At 35.6% G+C, this 27,257-nt stretch overlaps 1 protein-coding gene across 1 annotated transcript in view; it reads right to left on the bottom strand.

The window, feature by feature from the left end:
* Positions 1-1,895: 1,895 nt before the first annotated feature.
* The window catches only part of BORCS5 (BLOC-1 related complex subunit 5), a 37,463-nt gene continuing 12,101 nt past the window's right edge, over positions 1,896-27,257 (bottom strand). Inside the window, exons 2-5 of the mRNA XM_089246343.1 lie at positions 25,578-25,753; positions 17,681-17,877; positions 15,803-15,991; positions 1,896-7,444 (exon numbers count right to left, since the gene is read on the bottom strand). Coding sequence (XP_089102469.1) covers positions 7,229-7,444; positions 15,803-15,991; positions 17,681-17,877; positions 25,578-25,743 — 768 coding nt within the window. The 5' untranslated portion in view covers positions 25,744-25,753 and the 3' untranslated portion in view covers positions 1,896-7,228. The remainder of the gene's footprint in view (positions 7,445-15,802; positions 15,992-17,680; positions 17,878-25,577; positions 25,754-27,257) is intronic.

Below are 27,257 nucleotides of genomic sequence, written 5' to 3'. Positions count from 1 at the left end.
TTGTCTAGAAGCAGTGGTTTTACATTCAGTTCAGTTCTTTTCATGAAATTCGATAAAATATGCAAATTCTCTTAATTTATTTCACCAGTGTATATTTAATTTTCTGGGCTTCGTATTTCTAAGCGAACTGAATATTTCGAAAATCAAAAATTCAATTCAATTTTTAAAATTATTGATGCGGCGGAAACCTAACTAAATTTCCGCATTTCTATGCTGAAATCGGCAATTTTAACATTGATCTCTATGGGGGATCTTGTTTGTTTGCACCGAGTCACTTGGTATCCTTGCATTAGATGTAGACGACGTCGCGGAGGCTGGATGATCCCTCCAGTAATATAAGCTCGATGATCTTTAGTCTTTAATACGCTTTGCTCATCATTGAAGAGATGTTTCAGCAAGGCCGTAGCGAGCGGGTGGGGGGACCTGGGGTCTGTTCCCCCGAAATGTGAGAAATGACCGAAAAAGGAGAAAAATGGCCAAATCTATTGTTCTATCACTTTGTTCCCCCGAGCGAAATTTCTGGCTACAGGCCTGTGTTTCAGATTGAAAAAAAAACAACAATTCCCCGAGGAAAAATAAGATTCTGGAAACCTGAAAAAAAGGAGGACAAAGGGACGAATTTTCCAAAACGTAGAAGAACGGTTGGTAACCCTACCCGTGCGCATACCTTTGGTAACGCCACTTTTCCAAATTTTTACAACAGATGGCGCCACTAGACTTGAAAAAAAAAGGGGGGGGTGGAAGTTATATATCACAATTTTTCCCTAACTAAAACAGAACCGCTAAAAAACCAAAAAACAGAATTAAAAAAAAATACTGATCCATCTCCTTCATTTATAATGAACTGTTTCCCGGTTTGGTCAGTTTTATTGCTTTGCAACCTTTTTGACTTGCGGAGCCCTTTTTAGTAAAAAAATTCTATGGCGGAGCCCTGTAGGCCAATTTTTTAATTATTCATCAAAGTTAGATTTATTTGTATATATAAAGTATTTAAAAATATTTATAATTTTTTTACTGTTTTTTTTTTATTTTCCTCGAGTGGATGCGGAGCCCCTGAAGAGTGCACAAGGAGCCCAAGAGCTCCACGGAGCACTGGTTGAGAACCGCTGTCGTAGAGCATGGCGAGGTTTCCTTCGAACAAGAAAACCGTCTTTTGTTACATTTATTGAGATTTCTGAAAAGTAAAAACTATACCCTCAGGTTTTCTTTCGGGAGTGATGCTTTTTGCCAGTGATGATTTACTGTAGGAATCAGCATTGTTTATTGTTTACATCCTATTTTCTTTATTGTGGAATGGAAGAGCACCCCTCTCTCCCTCTTTCAGTACACATTTACTATTGGTGAGCAAAAAAATATTCTCAAAATGGAATTGGAAATGGGAATTTTGACTGCAACTGGTCAAAACGGAAAAAAAACACACACAATCTCATATTAATGAAGTGATATGTTTCAGAGTGAAAAAAAATACGTAAGTTTAAAAAGGAGGAAAAAGGTAGAATTTTCCAAAACATAGGACGACACTTGAAATGACATAAAAAGGAGGACATCTGGTAATCCTATCAATAATTATTGATCATTCTGAGATGCACTTCCATAGAATCGGTGTGGCTCGGACTCTCCTGGGATTTGCGCACACACAAATTAAAGCCACAGCACTATATTTTAAATGTGTCTACACACACTTAATTGAATTTTGATGCAAATAGAGGAAAACATGTGTCCTCTCAAATGTAGTAATTTATTGTCTAGATGAATATATATATATATATATATATATATATTTTTTTTTTTTTTTTTTTTTTTTTTTTTGTAAAATTTATTCCTCTCTTTTTTTCACTTGACAGTTTTCAAATATTTTGTAATAGAACTTCACTCCACCATACAATTCATATTTGTGACACAAACTTTATTTTCATTTTTTACACAAGAAATACAAAAACAAATAAAGCCTACTAAAGTACAATCAACAATTTACAAATACAACAATTCTAAACGAAAAAAAATACAAAGGAAATGTTTCTTTTTTTTATCATATCACAAGTCAAATCACTTTACAGCTGTATCAAAACACTATAAAACAAATTGAAGCCAGCACCTCCTAGAGATAGAAGGCCTCTGCACGCTGCTTGTGACGTCAGTAAGCAGTCCATTTTCCCTCTGAATATTCAGGGGAAAAAGTTCCCTGCTTGTGCTAATATCATTGTTGTGCAGAAAAGAAATGATTGGGCTCAGAATTGGAGATTTCTATGCCCCACATCCAATCACTATGCTGTATTTGTGAGCCAATCAGGAAGGTGCTACTCCAAAATAAGAATATCAAAATAGGATGCTGTGTCTCAAAATATGGCAAAACTTGCTAGGCATATGAATGACGTTTATGGCAACCCGTGATAGGCCTTCTATCTCTAGGAGGTGCTAAGTAAGCTCATCCAAGTAAACATTCAGCTACTGAACCAAATTGAGAGAATATTTTGAAAAAAACGATGACAATATACATAGGCAACTACCTGCAAAAATGTTATACACTATATGACACAGGAATTTTCGGTTTGAAGAAGTTATAATTAGTTCTAGCATTGAACATTGTGATATTATTTTACCATTTGACTACCTATTATTTTTATGTACCCCTTTCTTTTTAACACACTTTGTTGGTATTTTGAAGTGAAAAGGATGTATAACTACTTTACGAATTCAGCACAAATGTGTGGGACAACTAGTTTTGTAAATATGTTAATTAATAAAATTCAGTTAGATGTTTTTTGTTTGCACCCCGCAAAGTTTTCCCTAACAAGTGTATAAAACAAATTATGATTTTATTATTGGTAAAATAAATAAATGTTCATGCAACTGTGTTATTTAACATACACTACACAGGCTGTCCCAAATTGTTTGCACAGCAAATATCTCTGTAACTGTTGACTTTCGAAACATACTTTCAATTGCAAAAAAGTTTTCGAATGAGACGTGTAGTTACTTAAAATTTCAAAATTTGTTTAAGGGGTTGCATACATGAAAAAATAAAGAAATGAACTTATACAGTTCTGATGTGCACAAAAACCCATTTAGAAAGCATTGCTCTGACTCTTCTGAGGCCAAAAAAAAAAATTCCATGTTTCTATTCGATTTCAAAAAATGAAAGGAATTTGGGAAACAGCTCTAAATGCGGAAAAACCGTTTTACCTGCATTTAATGCTGTTTTTTCTTCAGAAATTTTCTTCATTTTTCAAATTCAAATATCTCAGTGAATATTGCATATAAAAATGTGGATTTTTTTTTTGGGCTTGGAAGAAGCAAAGCAACAACTTTCTAATTGAGTTTAATTTCTTTATTTTTTTATGCACACAACCCCTCAAACAAATTTTGAGATTTAAAGTAACCGCACATCATTTGAAAACTTTTTGCAATTGAAAGTATGTTTCGAAATTTAACAGTTACAGACATATTCCCTGTGCAAATAATTTGGGACAGCCTGTATAGTATAAGATCAACATTTCCAGAGTTTTTTCTCAATCTCAGGACGGCGAGCATCAGAGTGCTCCAATCCTGGGATTCGGTAATCATAAACAAATGCGCAATTAAAGTAAATTTAAAGTAATTTAATAACAGAAAAAGTATTATTTAAAGTTATTAATTGATATCATTAATAATGTGTTTAACAATTTGTTATTAAAAAATTTTGAATAACTAATGCATTGATTTGTGGAAATAATTTGTTCTCTGAACTTCTCCAAAACAAGTCTCTGTGTCTGGGAGGGGAGAGGGATTTATCTCAAAGATTGCCAATGGTATTTTAAGCCTAAAATCCTATTCAGTAATGGGTGTGATTAGGAAAAGTTATTATAATATTAAACCATTGTGTGTTTAATTACAATAATTTAATCATATTAATCACAATTCTACTAATTAAGTTATAATAATTAATTTAATTATTATTTATAATTAATTTAATTATTATTTATAATTAATTTAATTATTATTTATAATTAATTTAATTATTATAAAATTGTAGTTTAACCAATGTTCTCATTGATTAGGGAAGAATTATTGCAGCATAAGCAATTCTATAATATTGTTGGAAATATAGTGGGCTCTTGCTAATATGGCACATATCAGACCAAAGTATGCTAAATTATCAAAATCACAGGATTACTGGAAGTCAATTGAAAAAGCCCATTTAAATAATATAAACACCTGCACAGACATATTTTCCTCCTTCTAAACACGATGAAAACCCGCCTAAGTAACGCGGCCAGATTATCAAGTGTCTACTGCAATGTAATTTTAAAACAAAAATTTCTTTAGAAAAATTTACTAAAATTAAAGAAATATTAAGTTTTTTCCCCTTTCCGAGTGATTTCAATATTTGTAGAACAATCCTTCAAATAATTTGAGTGTGAGCGCAAGGCACTTTTTATTTTATATTTCAAAAAAACATTTCACTCAATCAGTTTTGAAACAAAGGGATCTGCTGTAGCAAAAAGGTTTCATGTTCTGCATGTTCATAGCAACCTTTCAGTAGCGGACTAGTTAATGAATGAATTCAAATGAATGAAAAAAAAGAATTCAAGTGACTTATCTATATTCACGATTTACAATGTCCAACAAATTAATAGCTCCCAAAAGTGTCTCCAAAACTTTCTAAATTATATTGATCCAAGACAAGGATTTATGTGTTTACTCAGGAGTTAAAAGGAGAATCACTGTTCCATACGCATATCATAGATGTGGCCACTTCAAGACAAATAAGAGCTAATCAGCTATTTGAAAAGCACTGGCAAGTTTTGCTTCAAAATATGTTAAAGATGGCAGCACCATTATAACACAAAGAAAGTAAAACTCTAACATGAATATGCCACACATACACACACACAACACATTTCTCCATGTAACAATTTGTTAGAAATTCCCAAAAAGAATGTTTACAAGCTGCATGTATGATGAATTAAGCAACTAAGATGTTTTCATCAAGGCATCACAGGATCCATTTTATACACCAGCAAATACAATAGCATATCACCATATAATGTCTATCAGTGTAAGTAAGAAATTGGTGTCTAAAGCAGTGGTTCCCAAACTTTTTCCTTCCCACACCCCAAGAGCAATGGAACTTACCTTTCTGCACCCTCTTGGATAATACGTTTTTCATGTTACAAAATTCAGGTTTTTTTTTCTGTAATTGATTACATTAATTATCTGATAATTAATTTTTACAAAAAATTATTTTACTTATTGCGTAATGTCTTTTCAGCCATGACTAATATTTAATTTTTGCTTCACGTTTTTTAAAATTAATTTGAAAATTAAACTAAAAAAATCTTACTATTTCAAACTTTTTTTTTAGATTTGGAAAAAAGAGATTCACATTAAATAGTTTTTCACTTATTGATTCTAGCCACAACTAAATATTAATGTTTCTTTGACACTTAACAAATTTTTTGATGTTTTTCCTGAGCCATGTGTGTGCATGACAGTATCAAAAGTATAAAAGATTTAAAAAATTCAATTTTTGTCATCATTTTGATTTTTCTGAATAATCAGTCAATGTTGTAATTTTTTTTCCATCTCGCACCCCTAAAAGTGCTCTTCCGCACCCCCGGTTGAGAACCACTGGTCTAAAGTTTGAAAGCTAATGTCTCGATCATGTGGGGGGCGGGGTGTAATTTGTCTCTGATCAAAATATCAATTTGTGGAAAATCCCTTATCACCAAGATACTTTCAGGAAGTAACTTGAATACAGCTCACTGTATTACTGAAATATTTTTATTTTTTCATGATATTCAACTGCAATTTTTCAAAACAGTTGCTCTATATAGTTGGAAATCAAATTATGAAAAATAAAATGGACATCTTTTTCATGCATGTATACTTGAAACCGATTTCCTTATGAGCATTTTCTTTGATAAATGCTCATCATATCTTATGAAATATCAAATGGTTTCATTTCAAAAATTTCAGTATTATGCATAGTTTTTATGTGCTGCCAAATTTTTCGTTAGTTTTGCATAATTTTGTTGAAAATTCTGCTTGTCATAAGCAAAAAATGTGAGATGAAAATTAAAATTTTTAAAAGAAACATTCATATCTTTGTGGAAATGAATAATAAATATTGAAAATAGCAAGTAAAATATTTTGTGAAAGTTACAAATCATTTGCCGCTTTTTTTTTATACAAGGGTTGATAAAAAAACCCTTTTTTCTTATTTATTTTTGTCAGTCTCCTAAATGCACTTGCGACTAAATTTTCACTGGAAATTGTGAGTACATGCATAGGGTTTACATGACCAAAATTTAATAAAATTATTGAAGAATTAAGTATTGCATTGGGAAATACTGGATCCAACCTTGCCTAAATGTGTGTTCATATTAATAGGTAAATTTTCTTCAGGCTCATTTTTATTTTCCAGCACTGAGCAACGCAGTATGATTTACAAGCGTGTCTATCATTTTACCTCCTATAAAACTAAACACCTTGAAACATACATCAAACAACTTTTTCTCAGATACAGTGTAATTGGCTCTACATATATACCATCTCTGTTTATTTTGTCAGGAGAGCAGAATTTTCTATCTGTTTAACAAATGTAAGATTTTGCTCAAAGAAATTGTTTTTAAAAAAAATTTAAAAACTAATTATTACATAAAACCATTCAGTATCAGCGAATAGTTTCTAAAATACAAGATAATGTTTTCTACAAAAATTATCATTTGTAAGCTTTTACTTTTTATAAAAAATTCCATTAATATAAGATTACTCTATTACTTATAAAAATTATACTATTTCACAGTTGAATGAAAATGTCCTTCAGCACACATTTTGATCTACCATTTTCACAGCAAAACAGAAAAAAGATTTTTTACATCTTCACTGCAGATAATACAAGCAAAAATAATTAAATTTATTAAATGCAACTGTAAATCTGGAATTATTTTTAGAAGGTAACAAAAATCCCAAAATTAACATTATACAAAAATGTTATTAAAAATATTCGTAAAATGTGTGAAAATGAAAAAACTGTCTTGATATTCTTCACATGCTCTGAATTGATTATCATATTTACTTGATATAATTTCACTCATTCAACGATACAGTCCATACTTCAATTTACAGTAGAGTGAGTTATAACGAGTTCAAGACAATTCATTTCATTGTGTGAGGGATTCTTGTAACTGTGAAATAAAAAGTAGCAGAAATAAGTGAATGCTCAAATGCATCCACTGGCCTATTACTATCCTGTCATTATTGCAAATGGCTCTAGCCTTTGCTCCAAAGGCAGCATGGAATTTAATGAATCCATCATAGTCACAACTTCAGAAAGTCCAGCCTGACACCTTTTCAAACCTGCTGATATTTCTTGAACTTTCCCAAGTTGTTCAGAGTATCGTAGGAATTTCTTCTGCTTCTCAGTCAACAAGTTGGTCAAAGTGACAATTGCAAAATCAATCTGAAATTTAGAAATATATCATAATTAAGTAAAAAGAACTAACATTCACCAGTGTTTTATCATCAATAATCACTTTCTAAAAGGGAGGAAAAATTGAAATTTAAGATAAATTACACATAAAATAAAAAAAATTGAACTGAAAATTTTTATTAATCCTAATTTGCATATTTGCAGTTTATAACGAAAATACAGTGATACTCAGCTAACAAAGATAATTTGTTCTGGAATCACATTCGTTAGCCAAAATGTGATTTTCCATAGGTTTCTATGTAAAATCATTTAATTTGTTCTATGAACTGACCAAAATTTCAAAGTAACTTTTATAAAACACTAAGAAACACTATTAAAAATAGAACTACCAAAGGCTGAGATAAACAAATTCATAATTGAATGAAGGAGGATTTAAAAGAGAAGGAGGATTTAAAACAAGAAATCTGAGATCGTGGGGGAGTTAACAATAGTAGAAGGGAGCTTGTTCCATTCAATCATGGAATCATGGTATTGGGAAAAAAAATGAATTTAAAACAATCTGTAGAGGCAAAAATAGGTTTAATTTTTCGGGTGGTCAAGTCAATTGGAAACATAGGAAGGCTTAGTCAGAATATTGAACATATCAAAATTTAAATGACCATGAATAATCTTGTAAAGCATGGCTAAGTGGAAGATAAGTCAGGGAGTAGCGAGTGGGTGGAGATTAAGTTCGAGTTTAAGATTGAAACAATCGTGATTGATTCAATCGGGAATAAAGCGGATGGATTTATTTTGGATAGATTCAAGTTTGTCAATATTACTAGAGGTGTGGGGGTCCCAGACCTCAGCTACATAAGAAAGAACAGGAGAAATATAAGTTTGGTAGCAGAGAAGTCTGACATCACGAGTAGAATGTTTGAGGTTGCGGCGAAGGAGGAAAAGTTTGTTGAGACATTTCTGTAGACATAATTGATATGATTATTCCAACAGAGATCAGCCAAGATTATGACTCCCACATATTTAAATTGAGAAACTTGGGTATTATGTTATTCATCGAGTATGAGAATTCAAAGAGAAGAGTAGCTGTCATGAAAACTGTTTTAGATAGGCATATGCCAAAATGAGCACCAATCTGAGATGGAAACAAGATTACATTGGAGAGTTTCTTGATCAGATTTGTGATTAATTGTGTGGTAGATTAGTCATCAGCAAAAAATCTAGTGGTGCAGTTGAGGGTTTCAGGGAACATTTATATATTAAAAACAATAAAGGCAAGAGAACCGCTCCTTGAGGAGTACCTGAATTTAAAGTGGCAAAAGGTGAATCACGATCTTTAAAATGAACAAATTGTTTACGATTTTTTAGGAAAGCTAACCATTTGAGCAATTGTACATTAAGACCAAGATTTGAAAGTTTAAGGAGGAGTCTATTGTGCAGAACTTTATCATAGGCTTTAGAAAAATCCAAGAAGATATCGGTTTGTGATTTGTTATCAATGGCTTTGGAAAGGTCATGGATGAAAAGGGACAGTTGGGATGTAGTAGAAAGGGAACATCAGAAGCTGTGTTGGTTGGGAAAGAAAAATTTAATGGAGTCTAAATGAGCATAGATTTTTTTTGCTATAACATGTTCGGAAATCTTACAACAGGATGAAGTAATAGATATTGGTCTGAAGTTAAGGGGGTCGGAGAGGGGACCGGTTTTACGAATGGGAATAATTTTATTGATTTTCTAATCAGTGGGGAGGATGGCGGTGTTCAGTGAGACATTAAACAAGATTAGAAGATGTCAGGGATTTCTTGCGCGCAATATTCGAGAATGGAGTTAGGAATGTCATCAGGGCCTACATAATGGGGTTTGTTTTTTTAGTAACTTTAAAATACTTTCTTTAGTGAAAAGGACTGGATTTGAGTTATGGACAGAATCGACGAATGAGTAATGTGGTGGAGTGGGATCAACTGAAAAAACTGAGCAGAAAGCCAAATTGAATTCAGTAGCAATATCTAAAGGAGACGAGATGTTTTTATTTGAGATTTTGAGAGAAATGGGTCCAACAGATTTAGGTCTGAGGAAATTCCAAAATTTGGTAGGATTTGTTTCTGTTATTTGGTAGAGTGGGATAGGTATATACTTGGACTTTTAATTCATTCTCTTTCTCAGCTTAATCATTAGTTTTACATGAAATGGTTCAAAATCTATCTGAAAGAAAGAAAAGTGTATCCAGAAAGCAATTCCATAGTGGAACTTAATTAATCTGGCTTAAGTGAGAGATACTTATTGGATTCATTTTGATTGGCATGAAAATTTAGCTCATGACATAGCTGTTTCATGATAATACATGCATCCATATCAACTGAAATCTTCGTTAACCGAATCTGTATTTGTTAGCTGAGGCAGAAAAATATCGAAAAAATTGTTGTTAGCCAAAACATTAGTAAGCTGATGTGTTTGTTAGCCAAGGTATCACTGTATTGTATTTGTTATAAATACTGGTTGAAACATGAATAAATGAATGCCAGGACTGTTGCCAGACATATCCTGCTGCTAAAATCTCTTTCAACCCAGTTTTGTGACAGAGTCTAGAAAAAGTGTATGTACCTAACAGTCTGAGTGTGTATCTAGTGCTTTGTCTGATTCTTCGGTTCTGCCATCCATAATTGAAATAGTGAGTGAAGTGTAAATATTGAAATATTTGCACTGCTGTATACCTGTTGCTTTCTGTGGCAAAACTTCTTAATGTGGAAATCTGCTCACATTCATGCCTCAAAGTTGGGAACCACAGAAGCCCAACTTCAGCCAGCAACCACTATGGTGTTCAAACCCTACTGGTTGAAACAGTAAACTATTTTGCCTTTTAACATCATATTTCTCTACTTTTAGTGAAAGTGTAGAATTATCTATACATAATTCATTCATTCATATGGCTGAAAATCTTAATGGCGCACATCAATGAGCTAAAACTACATTCTCTTTACAGTGCTCATACGACAAATTATAAATGCATGTAAAATTTGTTTATAAACTAGTGTTTGTTATAAATGAATAACCGGGACTCATAGAGGCACAGAGTAATAGTTACACTGATTTTCCCATTTTTAAAACAGTTTTTCTTGTTATACAAGAATTACTACCTTCTACACAAAAACAAGAAATATAAATGATAGTACACCCAGGTGCCACTGACGCGCTATGTGCGTTATATATCCAGAATTTTGGAAAAGGACAAATAAAAATTTGATTCAGTATCAATCTTTCCTAGTTCCAAAAAGTAAAATAGATGCAGAGTATAAAAAAAACTTCAACTTTTCTTTCTTTTTCCTTCTTTCTACCGTCTATCATGATCATGTGACCTTGAAAAGTAATTTTACCATTTTGATATGGCAAACGTGTTATATGATATACAATAAACATGTTGGGGTAAATCAAGAAGTTATCCATACTTAGAATCAGACAATCATAAGTATTCTTATGGGCATTGTATAATATTTCATCATGTATATATATTGTTTGCAATTGCATTTTTAATTGGGTTGTTGTATTTTTAAATATATGACATCCATATTTATTGTGGGCATCTTTTTCTCAGCCACCTCATTGGGCATTTTGCCTGTTGTGACATTGTATTTGAAGTACAAATGAAGCATTTTACTGTACTGTACATAGGCGTAAACTTGTATCCGGCCCATGGGCCCAAGCCCCCCCCCCCCCAACATTTTTGAAGAGCTGGCTCGGCCCCCCCAAAAATTCGAGTGGATATGTTTCACACACTTGGCTCAGAAAAAACTTTTTGACAAAAAATTTCTCTAAATAGTAGAAATCTGCTCGAAATTTTATTTTTCTTTAGAATCTCAATGCACTTGTTCTGTGATAATAGTATAGTAGTATTATCTCACAATCACCCCGCATCCATCCATCCTAAATTGCATCCTCCCAGAGTGCTGAACCTCTGGAGATAACTTTTGGGGAATCCCTTCTCTTGCTTGTACTGTCGGAACAGCATTTCTTCTTCTTTTGTTGAGTGTGACCTTGGAGATGGGGACATGAGACAACAGAAAAAATAAATAAGTGAGAGGAGGTAAAGAGAACAACGATTAAGCTTATTAACAAGATCAAAGGCCTGTAACATTTTTCGAGCCTTTACAACAGAGGCGCCGACATGAAGAAATTAACATTGAGGGGGTAGAGATAGATGCTTGGTCAGCCGGGACAAGCATGCATTTTGGCACCCCCTCATAACGTTGAAGGAGAGATTAAAGAGTGAAATTTGCGCCCCCTCTAGTACAGCGCCCGGGCACCAGACCCGCGTGCACCCCCCTAGTTGCGGCCCTGGGCTCAGCCCCCTTACAAAATGGGGGCCTCCTTATTGGGGTTGGGAGGGCTCAAATATCCTCCGCTCCTAGGTTCCGGTGCCTTTGATGAGGAATCAAATAAATAATAGTAAAATAAAATTAATATAACAAAAGAAAAGAAATGAAAGAAAAATTTCAAAGCCCCTGAGCCAGGTACCATTGCATTCTAATTCTAGGAATATGAAATTTTCTCCTTACAAATCAGGGATTCCCAAACTATTTACGTTAGCATCGTTCATATCTGAAGAGCCAAAAAAACTAATACACCTGCATAATATCATGTAGGGCCCCAGCGAGCCCGCAGAAGTGCAGCAACACGACGTGGCATGGACTCGACTAATGTCTGAAGTAATGCTGGAGGTAATTGACACTATGAATCCTGCAGGGCTGTCCATAAATCCGTAGGAGTAAGAGGGGGGTGGAGATCTCTTCTGAACAGCACGTTGCAAGGCATCCCAGATATGTTCGATAATGTTCATGTCTGGGGATTTTTGTGGCTAGCGGAAGTGGCTAAAGTTAGAAGAGTGTTTCTGGAACCACTTTGCAGCAATTCTGGACGTGTGGGGTGTCGCATTGTCCTGCTGAAATTGTCCAAGTCCGTCGGAATGCACAATGGACATGAATGGGTGCAGGTGATCAGACAGGATGCTTACGTACCTGTCACCTGTCAGAGTCGTATCTAGACGTATCAGGGGTCCCATATTACCAACTGCACACGCCCCATACCATCACAGAGCCTCCACCAGCTTGAACAGTCCCCTGTTGACATGTAGGGTCCATGGATTCATGAGGTTGTCTCCATACCCGTACACGTCCATCAGCTCGAAGCAATTGGAACCGAGATGCGTCAGACCACGCAAAGCTTTGTGTCATGCAGTCATCAAGGGTACACGAGTGGGCCTTCGGCTCCGAAAGCCCATATCGATGATGTTTCGTTGAATGGTTCGCACGCTGACACTTGTTGATGGCCCAGCATTGAAATCTGCAGCAATTTGCGGAAGGGTTGCACGTCTGTCACGTTTAATGATTCTCGTCAGTCGTCGTTGGTCCCATTCTTGCATGATCTTTTTCCGGCCGCAGCGATGTCGTAAATTTTATTTTTTACCGGATTCCCGATATTCTCGTGAAATGGTCGTACGTGAAAATCCAAATTTCATCGCTACCTCGGAGATGCTATGTCCCATCTCTCGTGCGCGACTATAACACCACGTTCAAACTCACTTAAATCTCGATAACCTGCCATTGTAGCAGCACTAACCGATCTAACAACTATGCCAGACATTTGTTGTGTTATATAGGCGTTGCCGACCGCAGCGCCGTACTCTGATTGGTTCCATATCTCCCTATTTGCATATGTATGCCTGTACCAGTTTTTTTGGCTCTTCAGTTTATATAGAATTTTTAAATATTTCAAGTAATGTTGAAGGTAGGTTAAAGGGTGAAATTTGTGACCCCCCTCCCTCCGGTCCGGCACCCTGGAAATTTGACCCCACCAGTTGCAGCCCGGTTTCCAGTACCCCAACACTTAGGTAGCCAGGGCCGCAACTAGGGAAGAAGGCAGTTTTCACAGGCGGTAATCTTGAGGGGGGCTGCTAATTCTGGGGAGGGGGAACGAAAAATACCGTTTCGATCGATTTTTTCAGTGGAGAGGGTAAAAAAATTACACATTCTTCCCCCCACGACAAAAATGATCCTGTCTCCGTTGGACCGGGCTTTTGGACTGAGATCTTTCGCGAGGATCCTGATTTTTCACAGGGAAGTGCTTGGAACATGTCATAGACGTAAACGTGTATTAGGCCAATGGGATCGAGACCCCCCCCCCCCACTATTAATTTTGGAGAGCTGGCTCAACCCCCCCCCCCCTCAAAAAAAAAAAGTCGCATGAACACGTTTTCCACACCTAGACTCGTCATGTCACACACCTAGACTCGTCACGTCAGTACAGTGTGTTTTGGCCTTTATACGAAGCTGTGACGTGTAAAAAAAGAAGTGGTGATTTTTCCGCAAAAACTTTTTTTCCCGGCCATTTTTCAGGATGCGACTTATTTATCGGAAATTACTGTAATTTTTTCTATGTTCCATTGTAAATTCAATTGAGAATTTCTAAAAAGTATGTAGTACTTCTTACTTATGTTATTCAAAATTGTGTTTATTTCAAAATGAAGAATTATTCTCAAGGTTTTAATAAGGTTCCTCCTCTCACGGTCACTTCTTTTTTATGTGTATATTGTCCCGCCGATGACCGCAAAGAGGGGGGGGTTTACATACCCTGTTTATGTTCGCAGCACTCTTAGAAATTTTAAATATCTTGTGGCATCTCAGTCTATCTCGAGGAGTCATTTTTTGATGCTTCCCCCCCCCCCCCCGACAATAAAATGATCTTCACTCCTAGTTACAGCCCGTCCGTGGCATCTAGTGGCGTGTTTACCGGAGAGGGGAAGGGCACTCAGCGGGCTATAAGCAGGACCATGGACTCCCACATACAGGAGAAGGGATTCTAGCCTGGGATCTTTGGCGGGACCCTGAAGCCAAATTCATCACAGGTAATGTATAAATAGCATGAAAAACTAAAAGTGATGGTAATTTTCTTAGGCTCGTAACTAGGCTGCGGCAATCGGGATAATGCTCCTGGAACCTGAGCCAAATGGGTTGTCCCAACAAAAAAAAAATTACACTTATTTTTCACATTTCTTAAAATCTTTGACAGTTTCTTATTCTGCAAAATGAGAAGAGAAGGGGGGGAATGAACCCCCTCCTTTTTTGAGTATAACCCTTTCAAGGGTGCCCCCCCCCCCATGAAAAACTCTGCACCGGGGCCTCGAGAAGGCTCGCTATGGTTGTGGCCTCCAGGGCCTAAATTTTTGGGAGAAAGAAGACGGGAAGAGAAAATAAAAAAAATCAGTTTCTGAAATTCTTCCAAACATTTGAAAATGTTTTTATTCCATGTATTTGAGAAGTTTTTTTTCATGATAAAGGGGGCCACACCTTTCTGTCACCCACACTGGGTGACCTTTCATTAAATCAAGTCGTATAATAACCAAGAATGGCTACTAAAGCAGTGTTTTCCAAAGTGTGAAAACACTTTTGAAAATACACTATATATAAAAAAATGGTACATATATAAATATACATACATTGAGTACATATGTGCTTTGCCCCCCCCCCTGGAAAAAGTTGAAATGACGGTCCTGGGGTGAGTTGTGCAGTTTCTATCTGTAGCTAAACTTATGACAAAAATGTCAAGTTTCCAGCTATACAGTTTCATCACTTCTTTCATTTATGATCATCATTTTGTGAATGATTTGAAAGCACAATCAGTCATAGGTTCCCCTTGTACCACTTATCAAGAGAAGTGGAACCCTTTAACTAAAAATAAAATTAGTCGTGAAAAAGGAACACTGTAGAAAATATAATTAAAGCATTAGCCCTAAAAAAATTGACTTCATTGACCATTGACTTCAACATACAAGTTAGGTTGAATTTACAGTAATGGAAAAAGCAGTTCCACTTACCTCAGTGTACCTTATATTTATTTTAATGCTATTAGTATTTGAAGTTATTTCTAATCAAAATTGTTGGACTGAAGTAAGACATGATTTTTACATCTTAGTAAATGGGCAACATTCAATTTCTGCAGAATTAAGAAAATAAAGACTGGTTTTTGAAAAAAAATTTACATCACTTGAACGAGAATCCAAACAAAAACATATGATGTCAAACAACGAGTAAAATGTTTAAAATGGAAATAGGTTGGACCCATAGCTAAAAGACGGAACAATCAGGTGAACCAAAAATATTCTGCATTAGTGTTATTGAAATGGTAAACAGCTGAGAAAGCAACCCCCCCCCCCCTAAACAAGACAGCTGGGATTAACTTGATGACAAAGGCATCAGGCAGAAGATCCCACAAGGGCAAAGGGCTTACATCCCAGAAGGGATAGAGCCCAGGTCCTGTCTGGTCTGACTGGCAGAAGATGAAAGAATTTAAAGGAACCTATACTCAGCAGTATATTGAATAATAGTTGATGATGATACCTACTTCTCTTATTCTTCCAGCAAGATTATTCTGCTCAGAACTCACAATTTCAGCACAATGTCTCAAATGCTCTTGATATCTCTTGCAAAGCTGATATATTGCTTGATTATCAAGTTTGTCCAAAATTTCTGGGTCTCTTGCAGTGGGCAGATTAAGAGCAGCTCTCATAATAGGCTGAAATGTAGGAATTTTCTGTAAAAAAAAAGTTATCACTGAATGAGACTAATTTATGACACACACACACACCTCTAGTTTTCATCAAATTTATACAATACACTAGGGCTGGACAAATCCCATGTACCAGGTTGCCATGGTGACTAAAAAATTGTAGTGGTGCCTAAAATTTTCTTTGTGTGGTTACTAAATTGAAGGCTGAGAGCAGCACAAAATATTTGGAATTTATAACAACATAAAAGAGGGTTACTATGCTCTGCAAAAGTCAAAAGAAGTATTATTCTGGACCATTCTCTTCAGGTAAAAAAAATTTTTGGCACCTAGATTTTTTTTTAATTTGTCCAGCCTTGCAATATACATATATTAATAACTGAAACAGTTTTATTAATATCTTTCAACTTTTATGTCCAGATGCACACACCATGAGACTTTGAAGGATGTACAAAATAATGATGAAAATACAAAAAGTACACATACGAAAATTATAAAAGGCCACACCGGTTTTCTGAATATTCTGTATTTGGCCAAAACATTAGCCAAATATTTGGTATTCGGCAAAATCACTATTCGTCCCATCCCTATGTTTAACTGCATATATTCTCTTGCCTTGCTAAACTTTTGTCAGGTTAAGAATATTTTTGTATTATATTTGCACTCCTTGTTTGAATCAAATGTTTTCTCTTTTTATGTCTTTATTTGCTCTCACTTAAGTCTGTGTTTTTTGTTGTTTTTTTTTCGCCAATTTTTATCATGTTCAACTTTCTTTCTGGTATAAATGCTTACTCACTTTTTCTAAAGCTCTCAGCAGGTACAGAGGACAATAATTACTCGATTTATTGGATTTTTTTCATGAGATGCAATTGCCATTTCGTCTTTTGTGTCATAGTAACATGTTCATATTGAACAAAAATATTATTATTATTCCCCAATATTCAACTTGAAGAATATTTAGTTTGTATTAAACAAAAGTTTGTATTACACCAGTTCATCTTAATACACTGTTCACAGTCATGAGTTAACTCTTGTTTTTATACTCACACACAAAGGCAGTATGATAATCTTTACACCCTTGAGCCAAAACTGACTATTAAAAATTTTTATTGACTGATTTGTGATATCAAAATGTCCTTTAAAAAAAGAAAAAAATTGATAAATTAAATAATTTGGCCCAATATCTTTACTAGGGCCATTTAAGTTAGTATCTTTACTAACCTGAGGTACACATCTCAGGTCTTCACTTGAAAAAAGAATCATTAAAAACCATTTAAAATTGTTAAAAATGAGGTAGGCCTACACATACCAAAGAGGTGAGGTACACCCCTCTGAAGAGAAAGGGGATAAGCAAACTCTTCCTTAGAAAACCGGTCTACAATGTGTTAACAAGGTTTGGCTGTAGGCTATAGCAGGCCTACATTTTTGGTTTCACATTAGAATATAAAAAAATTTATAACTTGAATAAAGTTGAATATTGGGAAATACTAAAGATAACAAATGATAAAAAATAACTAAATTTCCATGAACAAAAATTATGACATGAAAATTAAAAATGTTTTTCTCCTTGTGATTTTATTTTGTATGTATAGTCATTCGGGTATTATTCAGTAATTTTAAATGACAATATACAAAACGTATAAAAGTTATTAAGGCGCAAATAAGTATCCTAGTTTCTGAACAATAACTCATATTTAGTAAGTGATTAAGATTCACCTGAAGTTTCATTAATTCCAAATCAGTTTCTAAAGTCTCTAAAGAAGGAACACCTTCTTTAACAACAATGATATCATGGCCTGAGGTAGAACCTGCATAGGATTTGGGCCTAGGGGCTTTAGGAGAACAATGAGGAGAAGGAGTAGTTGAAACACGAAGACTGTGAGCTGGACTCTTTGATGATAACTTTGGGGAATCTGAAAATGAAAATTTTTGTTATTTGAAATACATAAAAATACTAATGCTACAACAGGCAAATTGCTGAACGAGGTGGCTGAAAAAATTTGCCCATAAAAATATAGATGTCAAATGTAACCAAAATACCCAATATAAAAGCGTATATCACCAAAAAAAATTGTAATGTATATATATATATATATATATATATATATATATATATATAATAAAATAAAATAATAATAAATACTGTCTATAAAAAAGATTTAAAGAAACCTGTATGTACTCTCCCAATAATAAAAATGTGAATATGGCTATAAGCTGCAGGAAGTTTTCAGGGACATGTAGGTACTCATAAATGCATGCAAATAATAACCACTTGGGTTTCTTGAGCCTAAGTAACAGTAACTCCCCAAGTACTTGACAACAGTGTTATCGAACAAAATAATTTTGAAGAGAAATTCCACTCCTCTTCAAAATTATTATAAGGGGCATTTTTGTAAAATGAGGGATATTTTTTTATCAGTGAGAAATGACTTTATTTAAAAAAATTGCCAAAAATTTAGGGGGATTAATTGAGGAGTATTTTAACTTCTCCATTGAAATTTGGAGTAAAATTGAATTTTGACGCGTGAATCACATGTATAGATACGTATTGGCAAACACTGCTTGCCACTACTCCAGTTGTGAGAGAAAAATTTTTTAACAATGACACAACAACTAATTATCTGGAGCAATGCTATAAAATGAGTGTGCACTAATATTTAATTGCTTTTATTTTTTATCAAATTCTTGATAAAGTCAATGCTCATTATAATTATAATGCTTTATTGCAACCATTCCATTATAACAACCAGTATGATAAGTCCCAATTTTTTTCCTATTCATTCTATATTATCATTTATTTAATATAACAACCCTTGGCGATCATTTAATTCAATGTCCAAACTCAGGTCTACCTTTTTTTTTTTGCAAAGAAATGTACAAAATCTGTTTTCGTTTGCAGAAAATTGTATTCAACCTTGATCCTTGATATTGGAGAATTCGGTGCATAGGACCACAACTAGGACAGAGCAGGTGGGTCTGATGTCTCAGGCACTGGACTAGAGATGATGTCAAATTCACCCTTTAACTGCTGCTCCCTCTACATTACATGGACCGCCAAAACGCATGCTTGCCCTGGCTGACAAAGTTGTCTAGTTGCGGCCCTGTGTGTGCATGTAATTAATTATAACACAAGTTTGTAATTATTATTTATTAACCAAAAGCATTTTTAATAACTTCTAACATTGAAAGAAATTAATTATGTAATCTTTTTATTCCATCCAAGTATGGAATTCTCTTAAAAAGCTTTTAACTTTTGATAAAATGTCCATTTACTTTGGAATGGGGAGAGGGGGTATTATAACGAATGTCAACTGTATATTCATTGGTTTGGATAAGCATTTTCTACTAACCAGCTTTCATTTGGGATGAACTCAGCTGAGCTGCAATCTACAAACTTATGTGATTTTACAATTGAAATTGGAGGGAGGGAAGGGACAACTGCTCTTCATCATATTTTCAACAGTGCATGTTTATATTTGCTGGTCATCAAATTCTGAGTGCTATCATCTCTCTCAATTTGCTCCATTTAATCATGTCAAAAGGAGTTGTTCTTTCAATATTTTAAAAATGGGAAATTTGTGATTATCAAACCAACATGAACTAAAAAAAAAAGCATTATCGCCATTATTTCCCTTTGTTTATTTTGTTTTTATACTTATAAAATGCGTTGCTACATCTATACAGAACTAAAATAATTTTTCAAAGGTAAGTGTATGTTTTTCTTTTGAGTTTTATTTCGAGAAATATTTAAGTAATTGTACAGTGTTTATAATTTTGTGAATTTCCTCAACCTATTTTACAAGCATTAAATTTTATTTATGGAGTGACTAATAAGACACTGAGATACAGTAGTTCAGAATAAATATGTGAATTTATGTAATATGAAGCTCCTCTTCTGCTATTCCAACCATGATCCGATGTCATGTGAAACTCGTTACAACGTCAAAATTCTTTTGGACAGATGGCGACGTTACAGTGGGGTTCAACCGTAGTGGGAAAAATCTCTCACTTGTGTCTATCAAAAACAAAAAAAAAAAGACATTTTCACGCTACCCTAATTTTTCATCTAAAATGAAATATAATTTCACTCACTGGGACACAAAGTCCCCTGATCATTTTAAGACATAGAAAAGATAAAAATTTGTTAGATGGATGCTAAAGGGTTAAAAACCAACTGATATTCAAAACTCAAAATTTGACATTCTAGTCATGAATAGTACCACTATAATGCAGTCCAGAGGTGGCTTGAGACAAAATTTTCACCCGGGCAAAACATCCTTTTGGCACATAAGCCGCATCAGTAAAATTACTGCGAAAACTCTCAACAGTGTTCGTAGCTGGATGAAATGCATCAAAAATTTGTATTCTCTACGAATCATGCCATAATAAACTGATAGTTTGAATTTTAAGGGCAAAAACATTCTTTTCTGAATTTTTCTATAATTGTTTTTTTTTCCTTTACCCCGATATTGCACTCTTCTTTTTTATTGCAATGCCCTGTGGGTTACACAGCCCTAGAGCCACCCCTATCAAAATCACTTTCGCACAGATGTCTGAATGCTGGTAGACACAGCTCTTTAAATATTTTTTACAACAATAAACATTTACCATCATTCAACATTTAAAAGGCAGTAATGACTGAGGATCGATCATAGAAGAATCTTCCATCTACAACCAGACATGGTAGGAAAAACATTATCAACGATTCTGTACAAAATCATAATTTTAGAAGCAAAATCTTATTCTTCAAGCAGCAATGACGAGATATCTCACCTCTATAAAAGCCTCTTATTTTATCATTGATAAGCTCAGCTATTTTGTAAAAATTATTTCTCAATGGAGAACTCTTCCCTATACCCTAGTTTGCACCTGCTGAAAATTGGAAGAAAGTCTAGTTCATTAAAAAAGATATGGCATTTTAAAAAGGGGTTTAGTGATTTAATTTTTGCTTAAAGAGGTTTAATGAGCTAAAATCATACTAAATACAGTAATACCTTGCTTTTTGTTGCCTTCAGTTATCGTCGGTTTCGGTTTTCGTTGATTTTTTCAGCGAAAAATTTGTCTCGTTTTCGTTGGTTGACTCAAATTTCATTGATGTGCTCATTTGACCTTGTTGCTAATTTTCGTTATCCTGCTCAGTGTGGGGTTGTTTCTCGTTGTGTAAGCATCGCCTTGCGCATATAGCCAAACAATTCCATGGAACCAAAGAAAATTTCCACAGCTAGCAGCCCTTCAAAGAAGGAGGCCAAGAACACGATCGAGTTGAGGAAGGAAATCATTGAAAAATACAAGAGTGCCATTAAGTTGCTGTAATCAGAAGCATGTATGGGATGTCACCATCCACGATAGGTTCCATTGTGGCAAAAAAGGAAGCAATAAAGAAAGCTGATGTAGCGAAAGGTTTGAATGTGTTCTAATCAAATAGAGATCACAAGCAATTGAAGATGTCTAACAGTTACTATTAATTTAGATCAATCAGAAATAGTTAGATGGCAATTCTGTTTTGGAGGCCATCATATGTGAAAAGGCCAAACTGTTGTATGCCGATCTAATTAAGAAAATGCCTCGGACAAGTGCTAGTGTACTCACTTATTTTAAGGCCAGCAGATGCTGGTTCGAAAAATTCGAAAGGTGCACTGGCATGCACAGTATTACTAAGCATGGCGCAGATGCAAGTTTGGACAAATCTGGGGCAAAACAGTTGTGTCCGAATTCAAGTGAACTCAGATAGTGTCCCAGAAAGTGACCCTAGATAGTGCCTTGATACCCAAGGTCCTTATGGAGGGGGATTCTTCCTTCCAAACAATAATATCTGCATCTCTCTTCCCCCCGTCTTCCTTACGCCTAGAAGAAAGGTATAAAAATGTGAATTACAAGTTAAATTTTCATTTATTTTTTACATTAGTCTTTTATATTCATTTTTAAAATATTAAAAATTAAAATTTATTATTTTTAGTACTACACACTGTACTTATTCTCTATAAAATTTTTGTATTATTTTGGAGTCTAGAACAAATTAATTGAATTTACATTGATTCATATGGAAATAATTGCCTCAATTTTGGATTTTGCCGATTGTTTTTGAACAGATTATCAACGAAAACTGAGGTATCACTGTACAATAAAATCACAACACTCAGCAGGTATTTTAATACAAAATACTTAACCTACTTTTTTGGACGTTAGACAAATGTCACGGATTCCTACAACGATAACAGCTTTTTCTCTCCTGTCAAACACGTTTCAATGCTGAAACTCTGGATGCTTTGCTCGCTGGTTTCTTTACACGAGTCAATGATGAAACCTCAAATCCATTGTCTGGTTTCTTCCTGGGAAGCTTTCACGTCTGAATTGTGTGAACATTTTCCATTGTTGGTTTATGCAAGTCCACCACATCTCTCCACAGCTTCCATAGAAACTGCTATTTCCATTGAGCGAGCGAGCGTTAAATTAACCTCGGAGAACAACCTCTGCTGTATAGACTCATCTTGTATACCACAAATATGTCAGAGTATCCAGTCATCCAACTTCATGCCAAAATTTCAAAATTCTGCTAGACATCATAATTCAGCAATGTAAATGAAAACCGACTCATCCGCTCATCTCGTGTGACTGTTCAACTTGAATCTTTCTACGATCTCGGGTGATACTGGATCGAAGTGCTGATTCAATGCTTGCATCGATTCATTCAACATTTTGATGTCAGTGGATCTGGAGAAATTAAGTTCCGCACCAGTCCGTACGTTAACGCACCGATAACTGTCAGGAATATCGCACGTTTCTCATCATCATTCTTGACATTGTTCGCTATGAAAAATTGCTGTAAACATTCTGTATATTGAGCCCATGACTCCAGCACTCGATCAAAATTAGTCACGTTGCCGAAACTCATCATCAGGAGAGAAACTTAAGCAGTTCAGCAAGTCACTGGACAAGAGACAGAGCAAAAAAAACTTACAACAATGAGAAAAACATCCTGACTCGTCGCCAATGTAGAATAATCACCCAGAACTTCTAATTGTACATTTAATTAACACAAAAACATAGAGGACAGATATACATACAACAGGCGCCATTGTCCTATCCTGACATCACTCACTATTTTGTACAACACGTTTCTTGGACATCAAGCTTGTGCTGCCATCTGTCCGTCACCTTTTGAGTTAGTCATATTTACAGCATTCCTTCCTCCTTAAAGAAAAGTCAGAAGTGTAAACCAAGTTAAGTCAGTACCTAGCACATTGGAAATGTTGCAGCGGAAACAGTGACATGTTTTCTCCTGAACTGGGTCATATGAAGCATATCAAGGGAGTGAAAGTTCACCTGAAAGTACGTTCTGATGCTTTTCAAAGTGAGACCAGTGTCATACACATTAAAAGAAAAAGTGGAAAAAGAACTGGATCATTTGGTTCAAATCGGTATCACAGAACCAGTGAAGTCAGCAGAGTAGGCTGCTCCAGTTGTTCCAGTGTTGAAAAAGGATGGTTTGATCCAATTGTATGGAGATTTCAAAATCACAGTAAATACAGCCACAGACTTGGAACAGTATCCCTTGCCAAATGTTGAAGATTTATTTGCTGAATTGTTGAGAGGTGAAAGTTCCTCAAATTGGATTTACAAGATGCTTATTGCCAGCTGGAGTTGGATGAAGAATCCAGACAACTCATTGTAATCAATATCCATAAAGGCCTCTTTCACTACAATAGGTTGCCATTTGAAGTCGCTTCAGCACCTGCAATTTTTCAGCGTGAAATGGAGAAAATACTTCAAAACTAGGCTGGAGCATCTGTTTACCTGGATGATCTTTTGGTGACGGGCACTACAAGGGTAGAACATTTGTTGTATCTAGATCAAGTTCTGACCAGATTGAAAGATGCTGGAGCAAAGTTGCATCCAGCAAAGTGTCAGTTTCTCCAATCTGTGGAGTATTTAGGGCATTGTGTGGATAAAGAAGGTTTGCATCCAGTTGCATCTAAGATGGAAGTAATTGAAAAACCTCCGTCTCCTAAAGATGTGAATGAGCTTAGATTGTTCTTGGGATTGATCACTTAATATTCCAAGTTCTTGCCGAACATGGCAACTAGGTTAGCACCACTTTACACGCTCTTACAGTGGCAGCAATCATAGAAGTGGACCAGCCTTGAAGAGGAAGCTTTCAAAAGTGCTAAAGGTGTGTTATAAAGTTCATCAGTTCTTGTGCACTTCGATGAGAATAAGCCAGTTATCTTAGCATGCGATGCTAGCCCTGAACTGGGTGCTCTGTTGTCTCATCAGACAAAAGGAGAAAGGCCTATTACTTTTGCTTCTGGATCCATGGTGCGTCTTGAAACACTTTCAGGTTCTCTCTTCAGGCACGCAGATCAATTACACTGGGGTGAAGCCATGCCATCACAAAATTAGAAGGTACTAAAGAAGATAGTGAGATGCTTTCTGTCAGTGGTACCTTTAGCTGCTGAGTGTGCAGATGCAGAGGGTTCAAACCCCACCATTGCCACAGTGGTGGTCAGCTGAAGTTAATTTTCTGTGGTTCCCAACTTTGAGGTGCGAATGCAAGCAGATCTCTGTTAAAAAGTATCGCCACAGAGAGCAACAGGCCTACAACAGAAAAATCTTCAATCTTCACTCTTAGTTCGAAAAATAGGAGGCAGATGGCAGCACTATAACAAGCATTACACAGAAACCAGCTTCAAATTAGGTTCACAACATGGGCACGCCATGTATCAATTCGTTAGAAGTTCTGCAGAGGAATATGGACGAGGTACATGTATGATTCAGTAGTAGATACAAAGAATGGATTAAAGAAGAATGAAGACAACCAATATGCAAAGGTAAAACCGTCAGCACCAGTTCGAAGATCTTCAAGGGTCAGACATCCTCTAAAGAGGTTGGTCAACTGACTGTTTTCTTAAGGGAAGAAGGAATGTTATATATATGACTAACTCAAAAGGTGACCGACAGATGGCAGCACAAGCTTGATGCTGAAGAAGCCTGTTGCGTTGCATGAGATAGTGAGTGATGTCGGGATAGCAATGGCGCCCATTGTGTGTGTAACTGTCCTTGGTTTTTGTGTTAATTAAATGTACAATTAGAAGTTTTTGGTGATTATTCTACAGTTGACACTTATAAATTCAGTTAAAAGCATAGGCATTGGAATGTAGGGCTCAGGTTACTTGAGTGACCACCTTCTTCACAATAGTTTTGATAATAGAGATGAATGGGGTTTGTGATGGGACCCTCCCTCTAATAATTCATGAACTTGAAAGGCGCCCATCTCCTCCATAGAATATGCGCTTGCATCTTGTATATACAATACACAGGAAGTCAAGAAATCCACGACCACCCCCCCACTCCTCCTCATGTCAGCACCCCTGGCTAGACTAATGCATTTTGACTCTGAGTAGGGTCAAGTTATGTAATACTTTAAAAGCAAAACTAGATGAATTTGAATAGTTTTCACAAAAGAAAAGTTTTTCACAGGCTGATATCATTAAAAACTAATTTGAGGTGCAGAAATGAGATTAATATGCCTTCTGAACATTCATTCACAACATGAATTGGATGACCATGACTCAATTGTTTCTAAACTATATTTAACAAAAAAAATCTTGATTACCTCCAATTGGCCTGTTTACAGTATATGGAACATATGGAATATCAGAATCTGAGCTTATTGAAGGGCCTGGAGAAACACTACGAGTTCGTTGATGTTCAGCAGATTTTGAAGCAGATCTCAAAGCAGCATGTGATCTCCCACCTTGACTGCTCTGTTCTGACCCCATAACAAGATTCCTAAGAAGAAAATATGTGCTTTAAAATAGAAAAATTAATATAGTTCAGAGATCTCATCTGAACTGGATATTTTCAGTAACTTTATATATATATATATATATATTTTTTTTTTTTATTCCTAACTCATATTGCACACAGATAAGGGGAGATAAACTTCAAGGGTGGGTGGGGGGGGGCACATTGATGATATCTGTACACACACAGTGAAATTTCAATATAACGATTCTCTGCAGATCAAGACAATCAAGAATCTTGGGCAAACGATGGGGATGAATCTTCCTTACACATCTCAGGATACGATACTTTTTCGAGAAATAGATCTGATAGGAAAGGGGGGTGGAGTGTTGATATACGTGAAATCCTGTTTGAAGGCTAGAGAGTGTAACGTGCAGAGAAGTGATATTGAAACCATATGGGTTGAACTTGAGAACAAAAGACGTCATAAACTTATTGTTGGGGTTTGTTACAATTCACCAAATAGGGATCCAAACTGCATCGCCAAATTGCATGATGAAATTTCCTACATATGTAAGCGTAAGAGGCTTCTCATACTAGGGAATTTCAATTACCCAGGTATTGATTGGGAGAACCTTTCATCTGGAAATCAGTATGAAAGAGACTTTCTTAAGTTGGTGCTCGAAAATTTTTTGTATCAGCATGTATCAGAAGCCACTAGGGGTACTGCTATTTTGGATTTAGTTCTTACTAGTTCTGAGGATCTAGTTGAACATGTTTCAGTGGGGGAAGAGTTTTCTTCTAGTGATCATCGTATCGTCAGATTTCACTGTAACTTTTCCTCGGGTAAGGTTTATACCAAAAGATTGGTTCCTTGTTTTCAGAGAACTAACTTTGATGTTTTGAGAAGAAGGTTAGCGGAAGTTTTCAAAGACCGGTTGGAATCAGTAGGGGTGGTAAGTCAATGGGAAGAATTTAGTACGAAGCTGACCTCTGTTTTGCACGACGTCATACCCTTTGTTCGAAAAAAGCGTGTTAGTACATCGCACCCTCTATGGTTCACGGATAGCATGCGGAACCTTTACCTTGAAAAGAAAAGGGCATTCAGAGAGTATAAAAGTGGACGAGGTGACCTATCATTGTTTACTGATAAAAGAAGACTGTTGAAGAAAGTGATAAGGGGTAGTAAAAAGGAAGTTGAATCTAGGTTGGCAGATAACATTGGCTCTGACCCAAAATCATTTTTTCGATACGTCAATAATGGATGTCAGGGGACAGTTGGCCCCCTCTCGATAGGAGGCTCTATGGTAGACAGCAATGTAGGCATGTGTAGTGCTTTCAATGACTTTTTTGCGTCGGTTTTTAATGGAGATAATGATATTCAATATACGGGTGTTGTGTGGGGTAATAAAACCCTCAACGATATTCAAGTAGAAGACGTGGAGGTCCTAAATCTTCTAAGAAATGTATGTGCAAGCAAAGCACCAGGACCAGATGATATCTATCCCAGGGTCCTCAGGGAATGTGCTAATGAATTGTTGGGGCCAGT

This window comes from Pholcus phalangioides, unplaced genomic scaffold (genome assembly GCF_987345545.1).
Source record: "Pholcus phalangioides strain wild (caught in Gottingen) unplaced genomic scaffold, Ppha-v1.0 ptg000017l_1, whole genome shotgun sequence".
NCBI lineage: Eukaryota > Metazoa > Arthropoda > Arachnida > Araneae > Pholcidae > Pholcus > Pholcus phalangioides.
Note: the sequence above shows the minus strand (reverse complement) of the source record. Positions and strands in the feature narration are given on the sequence as shown.